This window comes from Gymnogyps californianus, chromosome 18, assembly GCF_018139145.2.
Source record: "Gymnogyps californianus isolate 813 chromosome 18, ASM1813914v2, whole genome shotgun sequence".
NCBI lineage: Eukaryota > Metazoa > Chordata > Aves > Accipitriformes > Cathartidae > Gymnogyps > Gymnogyps californianus.
In genome coordinates this window covers 330,884-352,703 of record NC_059488.1, presented here as the reverse complement: position 1 = coordinate 352,703, position 21,820 = coordinate 330,884, and the positions used below count along the sequence as shown (strand labels likewise).

Genomic DNA, 21,820 nt, shown 5'->3' with positions numbered 1-21,820 from the left:
GAGAGGGGCCGGGGGGGTCCAGGCACGCTTGTGTCTGCAGGGGAAGGCGTCAGGGCTGCCAGCCTGCCCAGAGCCCCTCTGCCAGGGATGGAGACTTTCCCCGGAGCGGGTGGCATCGCTAAAGGCTCCGGTGCCTGGCCTGTCCCCTCCTCCCCAGCCCAGGCAGCCCCTGTCAGCAGGGTCCCACTCCAGGAGCCAAGGGCAGGAGCAGGAGCAGGCTCCAGCAGGCGCTGGCATCGCTCCCTGGGATGCACCTTCAGATGCTGCCCTGTGCCGTGCCCAGCCGGGAGCAGAGGCTCTGCCCTGGCCCCCTGCACTGGCTCCATCCCCTTCTAGGGGTGCTGGTCCTCGGAGGCCCCGGGGTGCAGACAGTCCCAGTGCCGCTGTGGCCTGGGACCCTGTGCCGGGCTGTGCCGGCAGAGGCAGAGGATTTCCTCGCGGCAGCCCTGGGTGCCAGCTGGGCTCTCACCCTGGGCCTCCATGGGGTGAAAGCTCAGAAAAAGGGTTCAGGGTTTTGGTTTTAAGCCTGTGTGGCCGTGGGGGAGGAAGGAGCGAGACTGGCAGGGGCTGGGAGGGGTAGGCAAGGCACGGTGGCTTTGCTGTGCTGCTTTTCTGCCCCACGGAGCCCATGCCCTTTGCAGCATCCCTGCGGAGCCCAGCCCGGCGCTCTCTCCAGGCATCCCTCCGTGGCAGGAGACAGTCTCTGCTGCTCCATCCCGGGCACCTCCTGGGCTCCAGAGACCCTGTGCACCCCTCCACTGCCGTGTCTGCATCCGGGTTCACCGGCCCTCACTGACACGTCCTTGCCCAGAGCCCAGCACTGTTCCCCAAAGCCTCCCTGGTGCATTGGCTGTGACCCCTCCAGTGTAAGGCCCAGGACGGGTTTTGGGTTGCTTTTCACAGATGCGGCTTCATGTCCAGATCCTGGTGTGGACTGTCATGGCCACGGGTGGCCTCTTGCACGGGGGTGGCCTCTTGCACGGGGGTGGCCTCTTGCACGCATGGGAGCTCTTGCACTCATGGGAGCCATTGCATGCTTGGAAGCCATTGCACGTGCAGGCAGGCACAGGCAGGGCAGGCAGCAGTGGCGGGGCCGTGCCAGTGAGTGGTGGTTGTGTGGGACCGTCCCCGGTGGGGTCGCTGGCAGAGGCCGTCACTGCACAGATCCTTTCCCCGCACCCTGCTCCCCTACCCATGGGCTGCTGCCCTTCTCCCCGCGCCCCTCGTTGTTCTATGGATTGTAGTTCTTTTAACAGGAGATTTTATTAAACAACCATGTTTGAGACCCATGCGAGTGTGTGGTGTGGGGCCAGCCTCCCGTTGCAGGGCCCTCAGCTCGAGGTGCTCTTCTTGGGAGCAGGGTGGGATGGTGGGGACAGGGAGGGAGGATGCTGTGGGCCCCCATCCCAAAACCTTCCCCGGGGAACAGTGAGAGCAGCCGTCCTGCTTCTGCAGCTGGAGTAGCCCCCAAGCCCTTCCCAAGGGTTTTCCCCGACCCGGCAAGAACCAGAGTTTATTTTCTTGCTTCTCAGTGTTTGCCAGGAGAGGTTTCCCCAGCGAAGGGCTGGGTGAGAGCCCCCGGCTGTGCCTGCCCGCACCCAGCCCTGCAGCACCCAGCGCCCACCCGCAGCCTGCCAGCACCCAGCCCATCGCCCACCCGCCCCCCATCGCCCCTCGCCCCCAGGGCCGGGCCCTTCGCACCTCGGTGGGGCAGATAAGGGCTATCGTGTCCCCCCATTGTGTGGCCGCCTGAGCTCCTCTCCCGGCCCTTTGATCACGCCAGCCCCCCATCAGGCTGATACAATCTCGTCTCCTCCTGGTTTCGGCAGCCCGGAGGGTGGGTGCTGACTCACCGCCAAAGCGCCCGGGCACCACCGGGGATGCTTCACTCAGCCCTGCTCATGGGCGGCCCTGGGGTCTCCAGCTGCAGCCCCGGGGCGGGCAGCATCGCACCCCAAATCACCCGGGACCACCCCAAGGCTCACCCCTGGGGAAATCCAGCCTTGCACCCCCCTCTCCAAGGTCCCCAAATTCGTCCTTCCTTTGCTCTCAGAGCCCAGCAGCCTCTCAGAGCACGCCCAGGCTTTTTGGGAAGCTCTAGCTTTCAGGAAAACCGGACTGCTCCTCGCGGGAAGACCCCCTCGCTCAGGGCACCGCGGTAGCAGGAGCCCTGCGTCCCCTGGGAAGCCGTGTCCCCACCGCATGTCTGGGCATGGAAGAGTCATTTGTCCTGGGACACCACGTCTGTGCCACAGACATCCCGGGGCTGGGTGCAGGGTCTGTGCTCAGCCCCAGCCTGTCTGTGCCTCAGTTTCCCCAGCTGTAAAACAGCAGGGAGGACCAGCTGGTTTGTCCAGGCACTGCAGTGATGTGGGCGATACCCAAATTACACCCCAGGCTCTGTAATGCAGAGGCCTTTTTAATGAGGGGACAGAACTGGACCAAAACATCTTCCAGGACTTTCATCTCAGCCAGGTTTGCAAGCACCAACCCTCCATCCTGTCCACCCAGGCCGGCTGCAGCCAAGCAAACTGCGGTGCCATGGAGGAGCTGTGGCGTTCCTCCCAGGGACGGGGCTTCTGAAGCTGAACCCACCGCCCAGCCCTCCTCAGATGGACCTGTGGTGAGGACTGTGGCCGGCTCCTGACCACGGGGCCCCGACCCACTGCGTGCAGGGCTGCAGCCCACCAAGGTGTGATTGCCTTAGGCGTGAAACTCAGGGGGATCCAGCACAGCCCCGATGGCTTCTCCATCACCTGCCCCAGGAGAGAGGGTGGGCTGACAGTGAGTAAAACATCATCTGGGGTCATAAGCTCTCTTAAAATCTTGTCTCCGGGCCAAACCACTGCCAAACCAGCACACTCAGCAAAGGGAGGACAAGCAGATGTGCATCTCTGTCCCCCCCAGCCTGCTGCCATCTCAGCAAGCCGGGGAGGACAGACGCATTTCTTTCTGCTCTCCTTTTCCTAGCAGGATCCCACCCGTCCCTGGCTGCATTACAGACCACAGAGCCGGGCCCGAGCCTGGAGCATGAGCAGGCTCCAGCCATGGGGGTGATGGAGGGGTGCATCCTTCCTCCTCCCGGAGCAGGCAGGAGGCTCTGCCCCAAATGGGACAGATGGCCAAGCCCCGGCCATCGGCGCACAATGACCGCGCACAATAACCGGGCACCTCACACAGCCCCCCCAAAATCGCCCCATTGAAATGTATGGGGGGGGGCACACACCGAGACACCCCACTGACTCCCTCCACATCCCCCAGCTAAAGCCATCACTGCCACAATGGGCCCCGCTCCTACAAAGGGGCCGGTTCAAAGTCAACGTCTCCCTTCCCCTCCGCCTGTATATGAAAGGGAGCAGGAATGCGTTTGAGGCCTTGGCGGGCTGGGGGGGCCGGGGGGCTTCCTGGGGGATGGAGAGAAAGAGCAGGTTGGCAGGAGGAGGGGGTCCGGCCCGGGAACAATAAATCAAAGGGAAAGGGGAGTTACTGCCCGGCCAAGGATCTTCTGAAACCCTGGGCCGCAGCGGGAGCCCGGGAGGAGCAGGGCTGATGGCCGCGATTGGAGTCCCGCAGCGAGACTTCCTCTGCCCGCTGGCAGAGGGCAGGCAGCGGGGCAGGCCTGCCTGCACGGCGCCGGGGTGCCGGCCCCCCCCCCCGGCAGCGCGGCCCGGGGCCCGGCTCTGCCCCCGGCGTGGCCGAACCCGGTACCTGCAGGGGCAGGCGCCTCGCTGGCTCCGGGCAGGGGTGCCCCCCCAGGCAGGTCCCGCAGCCGCGGGGCTCCTCCTGGGCTGCCCACGTCCCCGCTGACGGGCTTTTTGCATCCTCAGGTCATTTTCCTGGGGCTGCCCTCCCGCCGCAGAGCAGCCCGGCACCGCCGGGACGGGCAGCCTGGCACCCGCCCAGCCAGGAGTCAGGAAGCAGCTTTAATTCCAGCTCATCCTCTTGGTCTTTTTTTTTTTTTTTTTCCTTATAGGAATATCATTACGGGGGGGGAGGGAGGCTGTTCCACTCCCCCCGACGTGCGGCAGTGCCATGTGCTGGGCTGCTGTTGGCACCGCAGGTACCAGTCCCTGGGTACCGGCTCCTGGGTGCCAGCCGCTGGGTATGAGTCCCTGGGTGCCAGCCCTTGGGTGCCGGCCCTCTCGGGAGCCAAAGCAAGTGCTTCATAACCAGCATCAAGCGCCTTCCCCCAGTCCCACCAGCAGCCCCATCCCCATCCCACCGCCGCGGGGGAGGCTCCTCCAGCCTATCTCTTCGGCATATCTCCAGTGCGAGACGGCAGCAGGCTCCCGGTAATCCGGGTTAATAAACAGGGAGCGGTGCTGGTGCTGGCAGCGGGATCGCCCCTCGCCCTGCTCTGGCCGGGGTCAGGGGGTGCCTGCGCTGCCGGTGCCTGCATCGGGCAGGCAGATCCCAGCAGAGGCTGACTTGAAGGCAGCGTCAGGATCGGGGAAGCTCCCGGTGCTGAGGCAGGAGGGAGGGAAGGGGAGAGTGCCTGGAGGCGGCCCCGATACCGCCATTGTGAAGGGCGGTGTGAGAGGAAAGCCCTTAAGATAGAGAAAATATCAAGCGCGCTCCATTGTGGAGCAGATGGGCCTGATAGCCGGGGCCGCAATCAGCTCCCCGGCGGCACACCCAGAGCTCCGGGGCCTCTCTGCCTGCACAGGCCTCCGGGAAGGACACGCTCCCTTCGAGGCACGGCCTTCCTCTGCAGGGCGAGGACGAGGAGAGGGACAGTGGGAGTGTGAGGGAGCCGGGGAGCCCCAGCTTTGTCCATGAAGCACGCTGCAGGGCACCCCAGGGAGCCGTCAGGCTCTGCCGCTGGGACCACGCGTCGCAGAGGGGCGAGAGGGGACGGCCGAGGCCCCGGCCAGCCCTCCCGCTGCACGACGGCAGCAGCGTCCGCGGGGCTTGTCCTCCGTCCTGCGGGCAAGGGGCTGCCGCGGCCCCGGGCCCGCCGCCATCCCCGCCTGCACCCCCGGCCTCGGCTCACGCCGCGCCCGCTGCCCCCGTTCCCCGAAGCAATCCCGGTTCCCTGCCCGTGCCCAGACCCTGCGGCACTGGGGAGTTCCCAGGCGGGGAGACCCTGGGGCTGACGCTGCCCCAACATTTGGGGACGTGGGCCCCACCGAGCACCCCCCCGAGCTGTGCGGGGCGCTCTGCCCTTCCCCGCAGAGGGGGCGAGCGGGGCCGGAGGGGTGCGAGACCCTCACAGCGGGGGTCTCTCGCCCGCCGGGGCCGGCCCCGGCCCGAGGGGAAGGCAGCGGGCGGGCCAGAGCCCACCTTCCATCGCACCTTCCCCCCGGGTGCCCCCCCCCGCCCACCCCCTCGGGATCAAGTTCACGCCCGACCCACCGGTGCGGGGCCAATGGGGCCGGGGCCCATTTCCATACGGCCCGGCCCGGCCCGGCCCGGCCCCGCCGCCCTCAGAGGCCCCGGCGGCGCCGCAGCAGGGAGGCAGCGGCCGGCGGGCGGCCGGGCCGAGCCCCGCAGCCCCCGCATGGAGCCCTAGGGCCGCGGGCAGCATGTTCAGCCCGGACGGGGGGCTGCCGGCCGCCCCCTTCGGCCTCCTGCCCGACGCCGGCCCGCCTTTCCCCCGCGGCGGCTTCGACGGGGCGGCCGCCCAGCCGCTCTTCTTCCCCTTCGCCGCCGAGCCCGAGGCCGCCCGCGACCCGCCGCCGGCCCGCGCCTGGCTGCCCCCGCCCGCCGGGCCGCCCGCCAAGGCGGAGGCGCGCCCGGGCCGGCCCTGCCGCCAGCCCTCGCCCGAGCCCCGCGCCGCGGCCTGCTGCGGCCCGGCCTGGCCCGCCCCGCCCTGGGCCGGGCCCGCGCCCCCCGCCGCCGCCGCCGCCGCCAACGCCGCCCTGCCCGGCCCGCCCTTCCCCGGCCCCGCCGCCGCCGCCTTCCCCGGCGGCCAGCTCTGCCCCGCCGCCCTGCAGCCGGGCTCCGGCGGCCTCTCGGGGCTGGGCAGCAGCGGCAGCTCCAGCGGCGCCGCCAGCGAGGGCGGACACTCCAGCGACAGCGGCGACGAGGTGAGACCCGACGGGACGGGGACGGGGACGGGCTGCCCTGCCCCGCCCCGCTGCCCGCCGCCCGGCAAACGGAGCCGCCGCGCTCCGCTCCGCGCCCCGGTGCCGCTGCGGAGGCAGGGAGCGGAGCCTGGGCTCGCTGCTGTGCCGCCCCGTCGGGGCAGGGACCTGCTTGGCCTCCCCCGGGCGTCGCCGGCCCGGCCCGACCCGGCCCGGGGCAAGCGGGGACCCCGCCGGTGTCGTCCTGCCTGCCCCCTCCGCCGGGTGCCCCCGGGAGAAGCCCTAAATCCGCCCGACGTGTCCCAGCGCTGGGGCTCGTCCCGGCTGGGTCAGCCGCTGCGCGGGGGGGGGGGAGCGCCTCGGGGAGGCTGCTTTGGGGTGAGAAAGGTGCTTTTGGGGACTTGGGGGGCAGCTTTCGCCTGTGCTGCCCGTCCCTTACCCGGGATGCTGCGTGGACGTCCCGTATCCACCATGCCGTCTGGCCGCCCCGCGTACACGATACTGACGCCCGGCTCAGGCGGGATGCTCGGGGCAACGCGGCGCGGTGTCCCCGGGCTCTGCCCCGCCGCAGCCCGGCTCCGGGCAGCCCCCGCCGACCCTCGGCCGTGCGGGGACGGCGGCTGCTTCCCCGGCCGCTCCTCCCGGGGCTCCGCGGGCATCGACGGCTGCCGGGACGGCGGGCAGAGCCAGCGCGGAGGCGGGGGGGGGGTGTGTGGGCTCGGGGGTGGCAGCGCTCGTTATGAGCATGACTGGCAGTTGTGTTTTGAGTTTGCTTTTAACATTTTAAAATCTTGGCATAATATAAACCCGTCCCTCCGAGGCAAGCACGCCTCGGGGGTAGCAGCGGCAGATGATGCCGGGGTTGGTTGCGAGGTTCCTGCGAGCTGTTGCGTGTGTATTGGTGGGGTTTGTGCGGAGCTGCTGCCGGGTGCGTGCCGCGGGGATTCAGGAGCTCCCACGCACGCCACGATGGGAGCGTGGAGGGGTGCGCGTCCCCCGGGTCGCAGCCTGCCGCGCTGGGTGGGGGTTCCGAGGAATGGTTTTTCCCGGCTGAGGGAGGGTGAGGATTGCCCCGTGGCAGGGATGTTCCGGGCTTCTTGCTGCCGATGTACGCCAGGAATTAAAAGCCGAGACTTGGTGGGAAGGAGGGACGTCTGTGAAATCCGAAATTGCGCTGCGAATGTGAAAATCGCGTAAAAGACTGCAAAATGCCCCCGCAGCAGTTGAAGGCTGCGCTGCAGGGAGGAAGGGAAGGAAGCACCTGGGTAAGCAGCCTTCCAGAAGGGAAAAGCCCGGTTGTTGTGGCAGAGAGGTGTTTGAATCCCGCTGGAGTCACGGGCGCTTTCATCGTTCGCTTCATCTGAGGCATTTCACCTGCCCTGGGTGCAGGCGGGAAAGGGGCTGGCGAGGGGCTGCCCCGTGCCCGAGAGCCGTGGGGAGGTGGGTGCCCACGCCCCGGGATAGTGGAGCCCGTGGGGACGTGTTGTGGGATGCGTGGGAGTGGGGCAATGCTGGGGCCATCAGGAAATGTGCCCATCAGTGCTGCCTCTGGTCAGGCCACGAGAGTCTGAGCCTGGGGCCAGAGGGGACATTCCCAGGGCGTGTTGGGGCAGAGCGGGAGCTCTGGGTGCTCCCGGGACCCGCTTTCTGTCCCCGGGTCCTTGTGCCACCCTGGGCCTCTGCCACACCAGCGTGGTGTGAGCTGGGCGCTGTGCCGTGGTCGGCGGGGTGTCCAGGAGGTCCTGCGTGGGGCAGGGTGCGGTGGAGGCACTTTGGGGTCCCTGAGTAGAGCCCCTTGTTCAGGGGTTGGGGAAGACCCTTCTGCCACCCACCCCATCGCCCAGAGGGTGGTGGGTGCCGGTGCTGCCAAAGGCTCAGCTGAGCCTTCTCCTGTCCCCAGCCCCGTCCCACGCTGACCCCGACACTTGGCAGCCCCGGGCGCCAGTTGTCCCCTCTCAGTTTCTCTCTGCCCCTGCCAGGATGCGCCAACCTCGGAAGAGCTGGAGCAGTTCGCCAAGGACCTCAAGCACAAGCGCATCATGCTGGGCTTCACCCAGGCTGACGTGGGGCTGGCTCTGGGCACCCTCTACGGTAAGGGTCCGGTAAGGGTCCTCGTCTCCCCCCCACACCCGGGGGGAAGGGAGAGGCCCGGGAGGGGGATGGAGCACCCGGGCAATGGAGATTTCTGCTCCTTAACGACCTGCAAAGGAGGCGGCGAGCACCAGCCCCGGGGCTCCTGGGGCTCCCCAGCCCTGTTAAGTACTCGCTCAAGCTGGAAGGGTTTGATAACAAGAAACCGGTTTAAAATACCTACAGCTGCTTATTGAAGAGTGTTTCCCTGCTTTAAATCCCTGCTGAAGCAGCAGGGAGAATGCCTTTCCTGGTCCCCTATCCCCAGGGACAGGGGATGGTGGAGGGGGGGGGCTGCTGGAGGTGGGAGATCCCCCGGTGCGGGGGCAGGAGCGGTGCGTGACGCCCTGCCTGCCCGTGCAGGGAAGATGTTCAGCCAGACGACCATCTGCCGCTTCGAAGCGCTCCAGCTCAGCTTCAAGAACATGTGCAAGCTGAAGCCGCTGCTGCAGCGTTGGCTCAACGAGGCGGAGAACACGGACAACATGCAAGAGGTGCGGGGCTGGGGAGGGCCGGGAGTCGCAGGTACCGCACATGGACGAGCCGTCGAGCTGCAGCTTCTCCTCCCTCACACGTGCTTTTTGGGAGAGAAGGGGGGAGCAGCAGGCGTCTCGTGCCATGGCAGCATCTCACGGCCATGGCTTCAGTCCGGCTGTGGGGGGAACCGCTGGGCATCGCCTTCTGCCAGGCTGGGGGGTGCCCAAATCCCCCCACAGACACCTTGTGACAACTGTGGCAGCTCCCGTCTCGGCGCAGCCAGGTCCTGCTGGAATCTGGGATAAGCTGCAGATGCAGCTTGCTGCTCCCTGGGGAGCCTGGAGCGATGCGGGAAGATGTGTCCAACCCCCCTGCACCAGGGAGTGCTGGGACACTGGGAATGGCACCAGTCACAGTGGGGTGATACTGAGTGGACAGTCATGGGGACAAAGCCTGTCCCCATCCCTCCCAGACCTCTGCAGTCAGCTGCACGTGTGTCCAGAGCCTGGTGGGGACATTACCAGCCCTGTGACCAAGAGTGTGGCCTCTCTCTTGTTTCCAGATGTGCAATGCGGAACAAGTTTTGGCCCAAGCCCGGAAGAGAAAACGCAGGACCAGCATTGAGACCAACGTGAAGGGGACGCTGGAGAGCTTCTTCCGCAAGTGCGTGAAGCCCAGTCCCCAGGAGATCTCCCAGATCGCCGAGGACCTCAACCTGGACAAAGATGTAGGTTGGGAGGGTTCGGAGGGTTGGTGCCCAAACGGCTACGGTTCCTGAGCACCCGCATCAGGCCAGTTCAATACTGGAAGCTGTGGGAGAGTGACCGTGGCTGGTAGACACCATCTGCCTGCCCGAGCCCAGCCCCAGGAGGAGCTGTGGCAGGGAGGGGGCTGTGCTGGTGGGTCGGGGTGCTGTGGAGATGCCACCGGCAGAAGGGTCTCCTTGTCACCCACACAGTGCCTGGGCTCGCCCCCCTCACCCTTCCCCGTCTCCCCTCCCTCACAGGTGGTCCGGGTCTGGTTCTGCAACCGGCGTCAGAAAGGCAAACGGCTGCTGCTGCCCTTTGGCAACGAGGCGGAGGGGGTGATGTACGACATGAACCAGTCCCTGGTGCCCACCGGCCTGCCCATCCCGGTGACGTCCCAGGGCTACAGCCTGGCGCCCTCCCCTCCTGTCTACATGCCGCCCTTCCACAAAGCTGAGATGTTCCCTCAAGCGCTGCAGCCTGGGCTCTCCATGAGCAACAGCAGCCACTGAACCGGGGGCTGCGGGGGCCGATGACGGTGCCGCCCCGACACCGCGGCTGGGCTGGCTCTCTGGGGGCAGCTTCCCCCCCCACTTCGCCCTGAGAAGGCACGGGCACGGCCCCGCTCCCGCTCCCAGGGCCTGTCTGGGCGCTCGCTGGGCTGCCTTAGGGCTTTTGGGGCGCGAGGGGCAGGGGAAGGGCTGGGAGCCTGGCACGGGGATGGTGCCCACTCTCTGCGGTTGCTCCCAGCCCTTCCCAGTTATGTGAGTTTACTGGTCCCAGCAGCGTCAGCCCCCCTCCAACCTCTCCTGGGGGGCAGCTGCTCCTGCCCCACTGCACCCCACTGAAGCCACACGTGCCCCGGGGTGCTGAGCGGAGCCGCCTGCGCCCAGCCCCAGCCCACCTGAGCCGCTCTCCTGCAAGACCCAGAAAAAAGTATTTTTTAGATTTTTGGGGGGGGGGGGGGTGGGGGGGAGAGGGGTGGTTTTATAATTTTTTTTTAAACGGTTTTTGGTTGTAGTTTTTGAAAAGCAAAAATCTTTGTAGTGATTACTAGTTTCCCAGGTGCCTCCTCCCTGTCACGTAGAGCGGGGCTGGGGCGCTGTGCCCAGGGCCAGGGTCCCCGGCGGCTCTGCCCACCCTCCCAGGCAGCCGGGGCGAGCCGAGGGCTGGAGCGTGGGGCTGGAGTGGAGGTGAGCCCTCGCAGCCCCAGCCGCCCCTCGCCCCGTGGCGCAGGAGACCTTCGCCCGTCTGTGGGCAGGCTGGCGGGGCTTGTTTTGGGGGGGGTGTGGGGGTCCTCCCCGGCCCTTGTGCCCAGCATCACCCCGGGTCCCCCACGCCCTCTCCACTCTCCAGCCGTTGTCCCTCTGCCCCAGCCCGGCTGCCCAGGGACCATCTTTCCCCGGGGGGTCCCAGCCCGGGGGGCCAACACCGTCCTGTCCATGCTGCTAGCACCCCCGTGCCTGCCTTTGAGCCTGCTGTAGTTGATGATGATTTTTATATTTTTTTTTTTCTTAATCATATTCCCTCTGGCAATTAAATAAATCTCAGTTCTTTGGGGCATGAGAGCGAGTTAACCCTTTCCTTGCTTCCCTTGCATCCCTGCTCCTGCACCGTGCCAGGCAGCCCAGCGGTGCAGGTTTGGCTGCGTGCGGGGGCATGGTCAGGCTGGACCGGTGTACCCAAATAGGGTGGACGTGTCCCCGTCATGCCAGCAACACCCGGCTCTTGGCTGCCTGCAGCCTGGCCCACCACCAGCAGTGGTGGCAGCTTCGCCCTGGAGGGACACCAGCTTGTCGGGGCTGTGCCCCCGCAAAGCAGAGGTGGTCAGGAGTGTGGGGGGAGTCACCTTCCACCCAGTTTGAGCTGTTGTTTTTCCATAGCTTCTTTTGGGAAGGGTGGAAGCCCAGCGGGATCTCACTTGCAGGCTGCTCCAGCAGACGCTGCGGACAGGGAAGGACCGGGTGGGGATGTAGTGGGAGCCGCAGAGCTCCCAGCCCCGGGGTGGGCAGGGGAGAGGTACGGGAAGCCTGGGCTGTCCTCGCAGCGGGGCTGCCAGCGTGGCACCGGTGGGCGAGGGATGCTCCCATGTGCGTGGTCCAGCCGACGCAGCCTCGTGGTGGCCATGCCGGGTGGTGCCAGCCCAGGCAGGCAGGTCCGGGTGGGCACCAGGCGCTGAGCTGGTGGGGATCGGGGGTGCCAGCCCAGCCAGGAGAAGCAAGTGTCTGGGGGAATGACACCTCGTTTTCCACCGCCATCGCCTCTGCAGCCTGGTTTGACACCAGCCTGCGCCCCCGAGGGATTTTTCCCCTGAGCAGAAGCAATGAAATGACCAAGCCTGTAGGGAAGCTTCTGAAAAGCCGCTTTTTCAGCTCGTCTGCCAGTGAACGATGGGTTTGCTCTCTCGGGCTGGCCTGCAGCCCTGCTGCCGTGGGCCGGGCAGGAGCGAGGTCACTGCAGGCAGCTGCTCGTGGGGCACCTCGGGGACCCTGTAAAGGACAGGGGTGCACACTGGGCTGGGTGCACCCAGCCACGTAGGGACGTCAGGCCACGTCCCTGGCTGCCTGCAGGGTGGGGGCACAGCCAGGCACAGCACCTGCTGGAAAGTGCCCGCCCCACCGCTGCTGCTGCCCTTTGCTGCCTGGCGCTTTGGGGGTGGGAGGGCTGGGGGTGCTGGAGGCTGGCGATCGGCGGGGTCGGTAGCAGAGAGCCTGGCAAGGGTGTCACCGCCCTGAGGTTTGCTTCTCTCCACGTTTCCACCATCTGATTTTCCGCTCCAGCAAAAGGCCAGCCAGGCAGAAGCCCTGGCCCCCCGTGGGACCCCCAAATCCCGCTGCCCCAGCGCCCTGCCCGCAGGCACTCAGAGCCCCTCCTGCTCCGTTTTCAGTTCACCCAGAAGACAAAACAAAACGGAAATCGGAAGCCACAGAAATCAGAAGAGCATGGTGTGCCTGTCAAACTGCAACCCAGCGAGAGCTGGGCTGGGCTGGGTGAGCGGCTGCCGGGGACGCAGCGAAGCGCCAGCCTGGGGCAGGAATGTCCCCTCTGCTGAGGGGGTGTCACCGCATGCCTGAGCCCCGCTGCACCCCGGGCACAGGGAGCAGGTCCCAGAGGGCAGCAGGCAGCTCGTGGGCTGGCAAGGGTGGGGTTGGGCAACTTTGGGGCTGCAGTGAGGGAAACCGGAGGAAACCTGTGACAACATCAGTTATTTATATCAGGGGTTGATGTCACTGAGCCGAGGGGCACGGAGGAAGGCACGGAGCAAGGCATGGATGGAGCAGTCGTGTTCCACCCCCTGGTCCTGTCACCCAGCCCCAACATTGCCACTGATCCCAGATGGGTGCTTCCCCTCCGGGGTGCCTGGGCATTGCCCATGCCCAGGGTGCAGGGTGTGTGCATCGTGCAGGGTGCCCACAGAGCAACGTGTGCGTGGCACAGGGTCCAGCACTGCAGGGTGCTGGCAGTGCGGGTGCCTGGGGTGTGTGATGCGTGCACGGTGCAGGGTCCACAGGGGCTTGGCAATGCCAAGGGCACACAGAGCAGGCTGCCGGTGCCACAGGGTGCCCACAGGACCGGCTTTGCTCTGGGCTCGCTGCGAGGCTCCGGATGCCATCACCTCGCTGGCTTCCTGCCGCACCAGGGCAGGCGTGCCAGCAGCGGAGCAAGAAACCACAGCATCCCTCTCTGACTCGACCTGGCACTGAGGAGGCTGAGATTGCTCTCGAGAGCATCCGGTGTCCTGCCGGTCCTCACCGGCATGGTGACACCCATGGCTCGAGAGTGGGGGTGGGTGGGGGAAATGGGTGCTGCCGGGCTGTGCCGGGAAGGGGAGGAGCAGAGGCTGTGCTCTCCGTCCCTGCCGTGGGGTGCTGGGCCCGCCCGGGCTGGCCCGAGGTCAGCTCCTCCACCCCAGCCAGAAATGTCACCATGGGGCCTCTGCCACCGGGGCTTTGCCACCCAGCAGACGGTGCTGGGAGGGGACACGGAGCGATCGCAGGGGAAGGTTGGGGAGCCCTGAGCCCCCTGCCAGCCCCCCACCCTGCCCAGCCCCCGCACCACAGGCAGAGCCTCTGCAGCACTGTCATTTATTTCCAAAGCACCCTCTCGTCTTGCCAGCACCCTGGCGAGGTAGGTCAGTGTTGAGTTGAGGGGGGGGTTAGTCCCGTTTTGCAAGAAATTAAGTCACGTGGAGTTGCTCAAGGTCCCCGTGTGGCAAGAGCCGGGCTGGGAGGAGAGGTCAGGGCTCCCCCCACCCCAGTATCCTCTGCCCAGATGTGTTTCCGATGGTCCCAGCACATACCAGCCCTGTGCTAGGTGTTGAACCAGCTCTCCAGGTCGGGATAGACACGGCCACGGGGCAGGCTGGGGTAGGCGGTGCAGATGGTGCAGATGCGCTCCCTCCAGTCAGCGTAGAGCTTCACGCTGTACTTCTTCTGCCAGGCGAAGAACTGCCGGTAGCGGCTGGAGTTCATGGTCTTCAGGAAGGTGGCCAGCTCCGCCAGGGAACCGAAGTCATCGACGTGAATGAAGGAGTCTGCAGGAACGAACTGCTCGTAGTTGGCCCGGGGAGGCCCCAGCACCACGGGCACAGTGCCGGCCATCAGCGAGTTCCTCCAGAGCTTCTCGGTGATATAGTCCTGGTGGATGGAGTTCTCGAAGGCCAGGTAGAACTTGGACTTGGATGTCGTCGGCAAGAGGCAGTCCTTGCAAAGTGGCTTTTTGTTTGCTTTCCCATATATATTCACGTGGAGGTACCTGGAGAGGTTTTTGTAGACTTCAGCTCTTTTCTGAGTCCTGTGGTAGTTGCTGATAACCCAGGACACCAAGTTGGTCTTCGCAGGGATGTTCACGGTGGCCGACCGGTTGGGCACAAGCTTGCCGTAGGGGATGAAGATGTCCGAGTCCCGTCTGTAGGTCATCACCCAGTTGAAGGTCTGGTTCCATCCTGCTAGAGCTTTAGTGTTGGAGGGGGACTCCAGGGAGACCCACACCCAGTTCTGCCCTGGCGGCCTCTCCTTGGGCAGCTTGTCCCTGCCAGGCTGGAGCCTGGCGTGGGGGAACACCACCACGTCCGCCCGGCCCAGGAGCTGCCGCTCCATGGTGAGCCAGCAGCCCGTGATGCCGTACAGCTCACGGCAAACATCCCCGCTGACGTTGGGGACCTGCTTCGAGGGCCATTCCCACACCAGGACCAGCAGTGGCTCAGTGTGCTTGGGGGCTTCTCTGGAGACCTCAGAGGGGTTGAGGAAGCACCTCAGGTTCCAGAGGGTGGTTACAAACACCCCAGCGGTGACCACCACCTTCATGCCGGGCCGGCCCCATGGCGGCCGTGGCAGCGGCGATGGCCGGGGCATGCTGCTGGGCTGGCTGTCACCTTCTCGGGTGACAGAGCTGACACCTGGGAGAGAGGAGAGGCCACCAAGGGCCGTCAGCTCAGCTTGCCGGGGGCAGGGGTGGGGGGGAGGCACGGGGGCCGGAGGGGATGGAGGAAGGGCTTCTCCATGAAACCTGGGCCCCAGCATCACCCCAGCCCCTCTGGTGGCCCCCGCCCCCCCTCCCCCCCGGGTCCCCTGTGCACCTGGTGTCACCCCATGGTGGCTTTTGTGTCACCCTCCCACGGTCCCCGGTGTCCCCATCTCCAGGGCGAGCAGGGGTGCTGCCAAAGGGAGGTACAGAGCCGATGGGCAGCAGCCGCCTGTCCCCCCTGCCCCAACGGCCTGGCATCGCTCCCCATTACATGCATGAGGGATGCAGTCCTTGGTACTTGCTCTGTGCCTCAGTTTCCCCACCTGACAAACAGCCACAGTCCCACTCCACCCTTCTTGCTTTGCCCGGGGCAGGTCAAGCCTGAAATGCAGGCAGCCTGGCTGCAGCCAGGCTCGGAAGAAAGGTGCCTGGGGGTTTGCAGGATGGGGCCACGCACTGAAGGGCAAAGGGGAACACCCCGGGTCCTGCCTGAATAACCCCACGGCGAGGCCCCAGCTGCGAACCGGGGCATCCCTGGGAGTGACTGGGAAGTCTGAAACCCCCGCTCAGGGCCGGACTGGAGTGTCCTGCCCGAGAAGTGCCCCCTCACCCCAGCACCCTCCTGCGGTGATGGCAGGGCTCTCCCCAGGCTCGGGGACTCTCCCCAGCCACCAAGGGCATGGGGAGCCCCAGCAGGCTGGGAGCTTGCAGCCTCGGTGCCCCAAACACTCCTATTTTATTTTCAGGGTGTCACAGATGGCCAGGGCCCCACAGGCAGGGCAGGGAGAGCAGTGCGGGCCGGGAGCCATTTGGGGCTGCCGCTGGTGGGGCTCAGCCTGCAGGTGCATGGGAACCCCGGCCACGACGTGCTCGCCCCGCCACGGTGCCTATCTGCCTGCCTCAGGCCTCCGCTGGTGGTGCTGCGCTTTAACAGAGAGCAGTGGCGGGGGCGGCGAGGGGGACGCTTGGCCGGGCTGGGAACCGGCCGCCAGTGTGAGCCCACCAGGGAGTGCCGGTCCCAGGCACAGGGCTCAGCACCCGCGGGCCGCCCACGGCGTTCAGCACCAAAGGTGGTTTCCCTTTTGAGGTAACCTCTGAAAACATGTTGGCTGCCCGAGCCCTGCTGCTGGCCAGGGCTGTGCCGGTTCTGCCACGATTCTGGAGCCTCCTGGAAAGCGGTGCCCCGCTTTCCCACCCCAGCCGCTGCAGCTTTGCTGCGAAAAATCCCTTCCCTGCCTTGACCCGCTCCGTCTGTCCTGCTAAAATACACGAGCTAAGTTTAGGCTCCAGAAAAACCTGGCATCCGAAGCGAGGAGGGTTGGGAAAGCTCTGCCGGCTCCCTGCGCCGCACAACAGTGCTTCGAGTCCCTCTGCCCGCTGCTCCCTGGCAGCGGGGATGCTGCCCCCGTTTTCAGGATGCTCGGGGAGGGGACACCCTGCTCCAGCAGTGCCAGGAGCCGACCCGTTTCTCAGCACCTCTCTCCATGGCAGGTGGTGCTGGGCTCAGACTTACCAGGGAAGGGCCGGTGCGGCGGCATCTGAGGTGCCTGTGTGCGTCTGCCCGGGCAGCTGCCGGTGCTGGGCTGGGGCACTCGAGGGCTTCCTCTTTTCTGCGGTTTTGCCTCGTCCCGGCCCCACAGCACGTCCTTCCTGCTGCACGTGGCAGCTGGCACAGCCCGCTCCCAGTACTTCCCCTGGGCTGCGTGGGCAGCAGTGTGACCCACGGCTGGGTGCGTGCCCCGGGGGTGGGTGCATGCCCATGGCTGGGGGGGTACCCTATGGCTGGGTGGGTGCCCCACGGCTGGGTGAGTGCCCTGTGGCCTGGATGTGTGCCCCACAGCTGGGTGGGTGCCCTCTGCCTGAGTGGGCACCCCATGGCTGGGTGGGTGCCCCGTGGCCGAGCAGGTGCTTCGTGGCTTGTGCATATCCCATATCTGAGAGGGTGCCCCATGGCTGGGTGCATGCCCCATAGCAAGGTGGGTGCCCTGTGGCTGAGTGCATGCCCCATGGCTGTGTGAGTGTCCCATGTGGCTGGGTAGGTGCCCGTGGCTGGTGCATGCCCTGTGACTGCCCCGTCGCTGGGTGCTGCACATGGCTGGATGCGTGCCCTCCAGACGGGTGCATGCCCCATGCCCGGGTGGGACACTGCTGCCCAGTGCATGCCCCATGCAGTGGGTGCAGTGCCCTGGCACCCTGGGGAAAGGCTCCCGGTGCAGGTGCTGCTCACAGCTCTGTGCCTGCGCATCCTGCTCCATCCCCCTGTGCTTCCCCCACCACCCTCCAGCCAGGCTGCGGCTCCTTGGAGAAGGTGCGTGTGGCCCCACACGGGATTTCAGTTCCGCAAAGGGGTTTCCCAGGTGCCAGGTTTGAAACTGAGGCCAAATTGTGGCTCCTTTCTGCCAAAAGCCTCTCCCGCCCCAGCCGCCAGCCAGAGCCCCGATGCCCTGGCCAGGCTGCGGTTTTCCAAAGGTACCCATCCCTGGTTTGAGGTTTGTCTTTCCCCGGGGCTCTCCAGTGTCCCTGCACTGCACCAGGGCTCTCCAGCACTCCCCATGGTGTGGAAGGGTTCCCTCCCAAGCCAGCGGGGAGGGTCCATGCCCACACCAGCCACCTTCCCTGGCCGGGTTCCTGGGTTCCTGCCCCCACGGCAGAGGGGTGCCAGGGGACAGGGAGGAGGCATGGGGTGGCACGGCAGAGGGGACAGCGGGTAGAGATCCCTGACCCACGCTGAGCCCTGCCACCCCACCCTGTCCTTGGGCACCCAGCCCTGCGGGGCAGGACAGAGGCCGGATCCTGAGCCCCTGCGGGCTGCTCTGCCCACGGCACTCCTGCCTGCACAGCTGCCTGCCGGAGCCATGGCCGTGCAGGGGGTAAAGCTGCCCAGTGGGGCTGTGCTGAGCCCATGGGGCAGCTCTGCCAGCTGGTAGCTTTGTGCCAAAGCACACCTCACAAACACTCTTTTGCTGAGACCACTAATACATCATTATTATTGTTATTATTATTATTATTATTATTGAAAGCAGGATTGTTGGGTCTGGCTGCGCGCCCCTGGCACATGCCCTCCAAAATCACCCAGGAGCAGCCAAACAGCGAGACGCTCATTCGGCTCAGACTGGGACCAGGCGCTTCCTCGGCGTTTGCTGCCACCCATGGCAGAGCTGGTGGGGATGGAGGGGGGCATCAGCGTGTCACTGCCACTGGCATCGCCTGTGCCCACGGCAGAGCCATGGGCAATTCCCTCCTGGCAGGTGCTGGGAAGGAGCCGGCGGCCTGCCTGGATGCTTGTACTGGGGGTTCAAATGCCCTGCCTGTGCTGGGACGGGTGCAGGCAGGGCCCTGCCCTCAGCCTCGCCAAGGTGCCTCCCGTCTGCCACCCGCAGCCTGGTTGAAAACAGGATGCCAGCCTGACTTTGACTCCCACTGACTCATCTTGAAACCAGCAGCTAAAGCGGCACCAGCAGCTCCTCAGTGCTGCCGAGCCCCGGGCACCTGCCCTGGCTGGGCTGTTTTCTGCCAAAAGGGGAAGCGGGCACGTGTCTGCCTCAGCGGCGTCTGCACGGAGAGCTGCCTCCCGTGCCCGGGCTCCAGACCTGCCCCTGTCCTGCTCTGGCCACGTGCTCGGTTGTTTTCTGTGCTGGCATTGCTGCCTGGGCACTAAGTGTCCCTGAAAGCCCTGGCAAGGGAAAAGAGATGGGGAAACAGGCAGCGGCGGGGAGGGGAGCCAACGTGCAGCGCTGTCCCTGGAGCTGGCAGGGGCATGCCCTGGCACACACAGAGCTGGGTGCGGGGCCCCAAACTGCTTCCCGGGGGTCCTCGGGCTGCTTGAGCACCCCTGGGGTCTGTACCCCCTGCTGCACCCTTGCTCCCGCTGGCTGCTCCGATCCTGGGAGCAAGGATGGCCGCAGCGCTGGTGGCGAGGCGAGGGGCCGGGCAGCGGCTGGGCACAGCACCGTGCCACCGCGCCAGGGTGTAGCAGGGCTCTGTGGTTTCAGTGCCGCCCTGGGAGCCCTCGGAGGCCAACTGCAGCTCTGAGGCTGGGTGTTTTTCTCCTCCCCAGCCATGTCCCCTGCTTCCTGTTATCTTTTCTCACCCCCCTTCTGCATTTCTCCCCTTGTGTGATTGAGAGCCCAGATACCAGGCGCTGCACAGCCTGCGGGGCACCGTTCCCAGCCTGGTCTGCCCCAACCCCACCGGCTGCAGGCAGCGCTCCCTGCCTGGCCAGAGCTGCCAGCATCGTCCCTGCTGCTGTCCCTGTCCCCCCCCGCACAGCCCTAGGGACCAGGGCCACACGGGACGGGGCCATTCCCCTCTGTGGAGGACAGCAGCGGGGACAGCATCGGCCACAAGGTTTCCACGGGAGATCGAGGATGGGTGGTGGAGCAGGAGGGAACTTTTCCCGGCACTTGTAGCTGTCACCCCCGGGTGCTGCCCCAGGACACCCCGGCAGCAGGGACTATGCCCTGGGGGGTACTTGCAGCCAGTGGGTCCAGACACCCTGATCGTGCGGCCCAGGGACATTGCAGCACGGTGCTGGAGGCTGGGGCTGCCTGATTGCTCCAAGCCAGGCTGGGAGCCAGGGCCAGCTCTGCCTGGGTGGGCTGGGCAGAAGCCCCCAGCAGCCGGGGCCAGGCCATGGGACCATCGGGTAACGCCAGACGGCAGCAGCACAGAGCAGGAAGCTTTGTGTGGGTGGGTGCTGCCATCTGCAGATGACCCCACACAGATGGAGCTTGGCCACCCCGCAAGGAAGTCCCCTGGGAGGTGCTCAGGGCCCCAGGTCCACGGAGATGGGCCACCGGGTCCTTGGGGCTGTGCTGCCCCATGGCACGCTGCTGGGTCTGTCTCTTGCTGGCCCCTCACAGGGTTTCGTGGTCATGCCAAGCAGAAGAGGAGCTACGAAGCTCACCAAGACCCACCCAGGGGCAGCAGGAGGGAGGGAGCCAGGAGACCCAGGTCAGGGCTTTGAGCCCATGTCACCCATGGCCCCACCCGTGACCCTCTCCGCTGCGCTCCTCCGAGCTGGGGGCCCACTCTGCTGCAGGGCAGGGGTTTTTGAGGTGTTTCTAGTGCAGGCTGGGGACAACCCACGTGCAATCCCTTGGGAGGAGCCAAGTGTGCATGCATCCCTCCTTCCCCAGGGACCAAGTAAAAGCCACTGCTGGAGCGAGGTCTGGGGCTGGACAGCCCATGGCTCAACCCCACAGCCCAGCTTACCTTCACACCAGATCTCCCCGGTATTTCAAAGCCGGAGAAACTCCAGCAAATCTCAGGGTCATCCCGGTGCAGCAGCCCCCAGGGTGCAGGTGGAAAGGCGCTGAGCCAGCCCTGGCCACCCCCTGCCCAGCTCCTCTCGACGCCAGGCAGCTCTGCTGCCCGCACGCCTGCCCACATACCCTGCAGCCCTTCCAAAACAGCCGCCCTCCTCAGGGCATGGAGCCGGGGCAACGCAGTGCCTCTCCACCACCGCGTCCCCCCGGGGCATCCCTCGTCCTCCCTCACCTCAGCACAATGTTTCACCCAGAAGTTTTTTGAATAATGGCACTTTGTGGCAGGACAAGGGGAGCTTTTGTTAGTGCCCGGGCAGCTGTCGCAGAGCCTGCCCGAAACGCAGTCACCCTTAGCAACACCACTTGGGGCTGGGGCAGCCAAACGAGTTATTCACAGCTCCCGGCTGCACTTGGCCCTGAAAGCAGCATGGAGACAGAGATGGGTAAAGATAGCTGCAGGAGAGGGGGCGAAGGAGAGAGGTGGCTACGGACAGCTGGGGGGAGGGAGGGACAGGTCGTGAAATGAAGAGGACCAGAGGAATGGAAAGAGGGAGGAAGGGAGGGAGAGAAGGATGGATGGATGGATGGATGGATGGACGGAAGGAAGGTAGGATGGCTGGATGGAAAGAAGAAGGAAGGATGGAAGGGTGAATGGAAGGAGGGCTGGCTGGCTGGCTGGCAGTAAGGACGGACGGAGAGCTGGCCTGGTTCAATGCTCACTGCTATTGAGGGCATCCTTCCCAGCCTTGGAGTCACAGCTGGGCTGGGGCTACAGCTCGTTGTAGGCAGGTTGGTCCCCTCCAAGAACACACGTGGACACCCCACCATGCAGCCATGGGATCGGTTAGGCAGAAGCTGCGGGCAGCTGGGCCTGAGCAGGGCAGGCAGCAGCCAGCATGTGGGGACAGCAATGCCACCCTCACATGCAGACCTCCGCAGCGACGGGCTCCCCTGAAGCAAGTCCGTCCTGGAGGGGCAACGACGGAGGAGAGGCTCAGCAGGGGGTGACCTCCCTGCATGTCTGGCTTGGAGGGGGCAGGGACAGCTCCAGGGGCAGCTCCTGGGGACCGAGGGTTTCCCCAACCCGGCACCTCCCTGGGGCAGGAGCCCCGCTCCCGGACAGGCCATACCCGGGGAGACACGGGTGCCGCAGCGGCCGCCCCCCCGCCGAGCCCCGGGGGCTCCGTGCCTCGGTTTCCCCGGGAGGAGCAGGATCCACCAGCAGGCGCCCCCCTGGCGGCAAATCCCCGGGGGCCCTCGCGGCACGACGGTGCCCTCTGAGCCCGGCAAAGCCGCCCCGGGGCCGGGCCGCGGGGCTCCGGCCTGCCCTGGGCCCGGCGCCGCGGGGCGGGCTGGGCTGCGGGGGTGCCCCGAGGCCCTGCCCCGGGCTGGGCTGGGCTGGGCCGGGCCGGGCCCAGCCGGGCGGTGCGGCCGCGGCCCGGCGGTGCCTTTAAGGGGCGGCGGCAGGCGGGCGGCCCCGGGCCGGGGGCGGTGCTGAGCAAGGCCGGGCCGGGCCGGGCCGGGCGCGGCAGGGCCGGGCTGGAGCCGGAGCCGGAGGTCGGCCTGCTCCTTCCCTCCCTCCCTCCCTCGCAGCCTGCTGCGGACAAAGGCGGCGGCGGCGGCCCGGTGGGGTATGGCGGTGGGCGGCGGGTGATCCGCGGAGCCGAGCGCGGGGAGCCCGTGCGGCGGGGCTGGGCCCGGCCCGGCC

At 66.5% G+C, this 21,820-nt stretch overlaps 2 protein-coding genes across 2 annotated transcripts; one reads left to right on the top strand and one right to left on the bottom strand.

Moving 5' to 3' along the window:
- Window positions 1–5,525: 5,525 nt before the first annotated feature.
- Window positions 5,526–10,149, top strand: LOC127023743 (POU domain, class 5, transcription factor 3). The gene is made up of 5 exons (XM_050908028.1): window positions 5,526–6,029; window positions 8,006–8,117; window positions 8,520–8,650; window positions 9,196–9,360; window positions 9,640–10,149. The coding sequence occupies exons 1-5, from the start codon at window positions 5,526–5,528 to the stop codon at window positions 9,889–9,891; spliced, it is 1,164 nt and encodes a 387-aa protein (XP_050763985.1). The 3' UTR covers window positions 9,892–10,149.
- Window positions 10,150–13,508: 3,359 nt separating this feature from the next.
- On the bottom strand, window positions 13,509–14,748 carry FUT7 (fucosyltransferase 7). The gene has a single exon (XM_050908073.1). The coding sequence runs from the start codon at window positions 14,731–14,733 to the stop codon at window positions 13,690–13,692; it is 1,044 nt and encodes a 347-aa protein (XP_050764030.1). The 5' UTR covers window positions 14,734–14,748; the 3' UTR covers window positions 13,509–13,689.
- Window positions 14,749–21,820: the final 7,072 nt, after the last annotated feature.

What these genes read in the sequence shown, in the direction of transcription:
- LOC127023743 (XM_050908028.1), top strand. Translation starts at nt 5,526, where the DNA reads ATGTTCAGCCCGGACGGGGGGCTGCCGGCCGCCCCCTTCGGCCTCCTG. An exon ending in GGCTCTGGGCACCCTCTACG is followed by an intron (nt 8,118 to 8,519) that starts GTAAGGGTCCGG and finishes CTGCCCGTGCAG; the next exon opens with GGAAGATGTTCAGCCAGACG. An exon ending in ACACGGACAACATGCAAGAG is followed by an intron (nt 8,651 to 9,195) that starts GTGCGGGGCTGG and finishes TCTTGTTTCCAG; the next exon opens with ATGTGCAATGCGGAACAAGT.
- FUT7 (XM_050908073.1), bottom strand. Translation starts at nt 14,733, where the DNA reads ATGCCCCGGCCATCGCCGCTGCCACGGCCGCCATGGGGCCGGCCCGGC.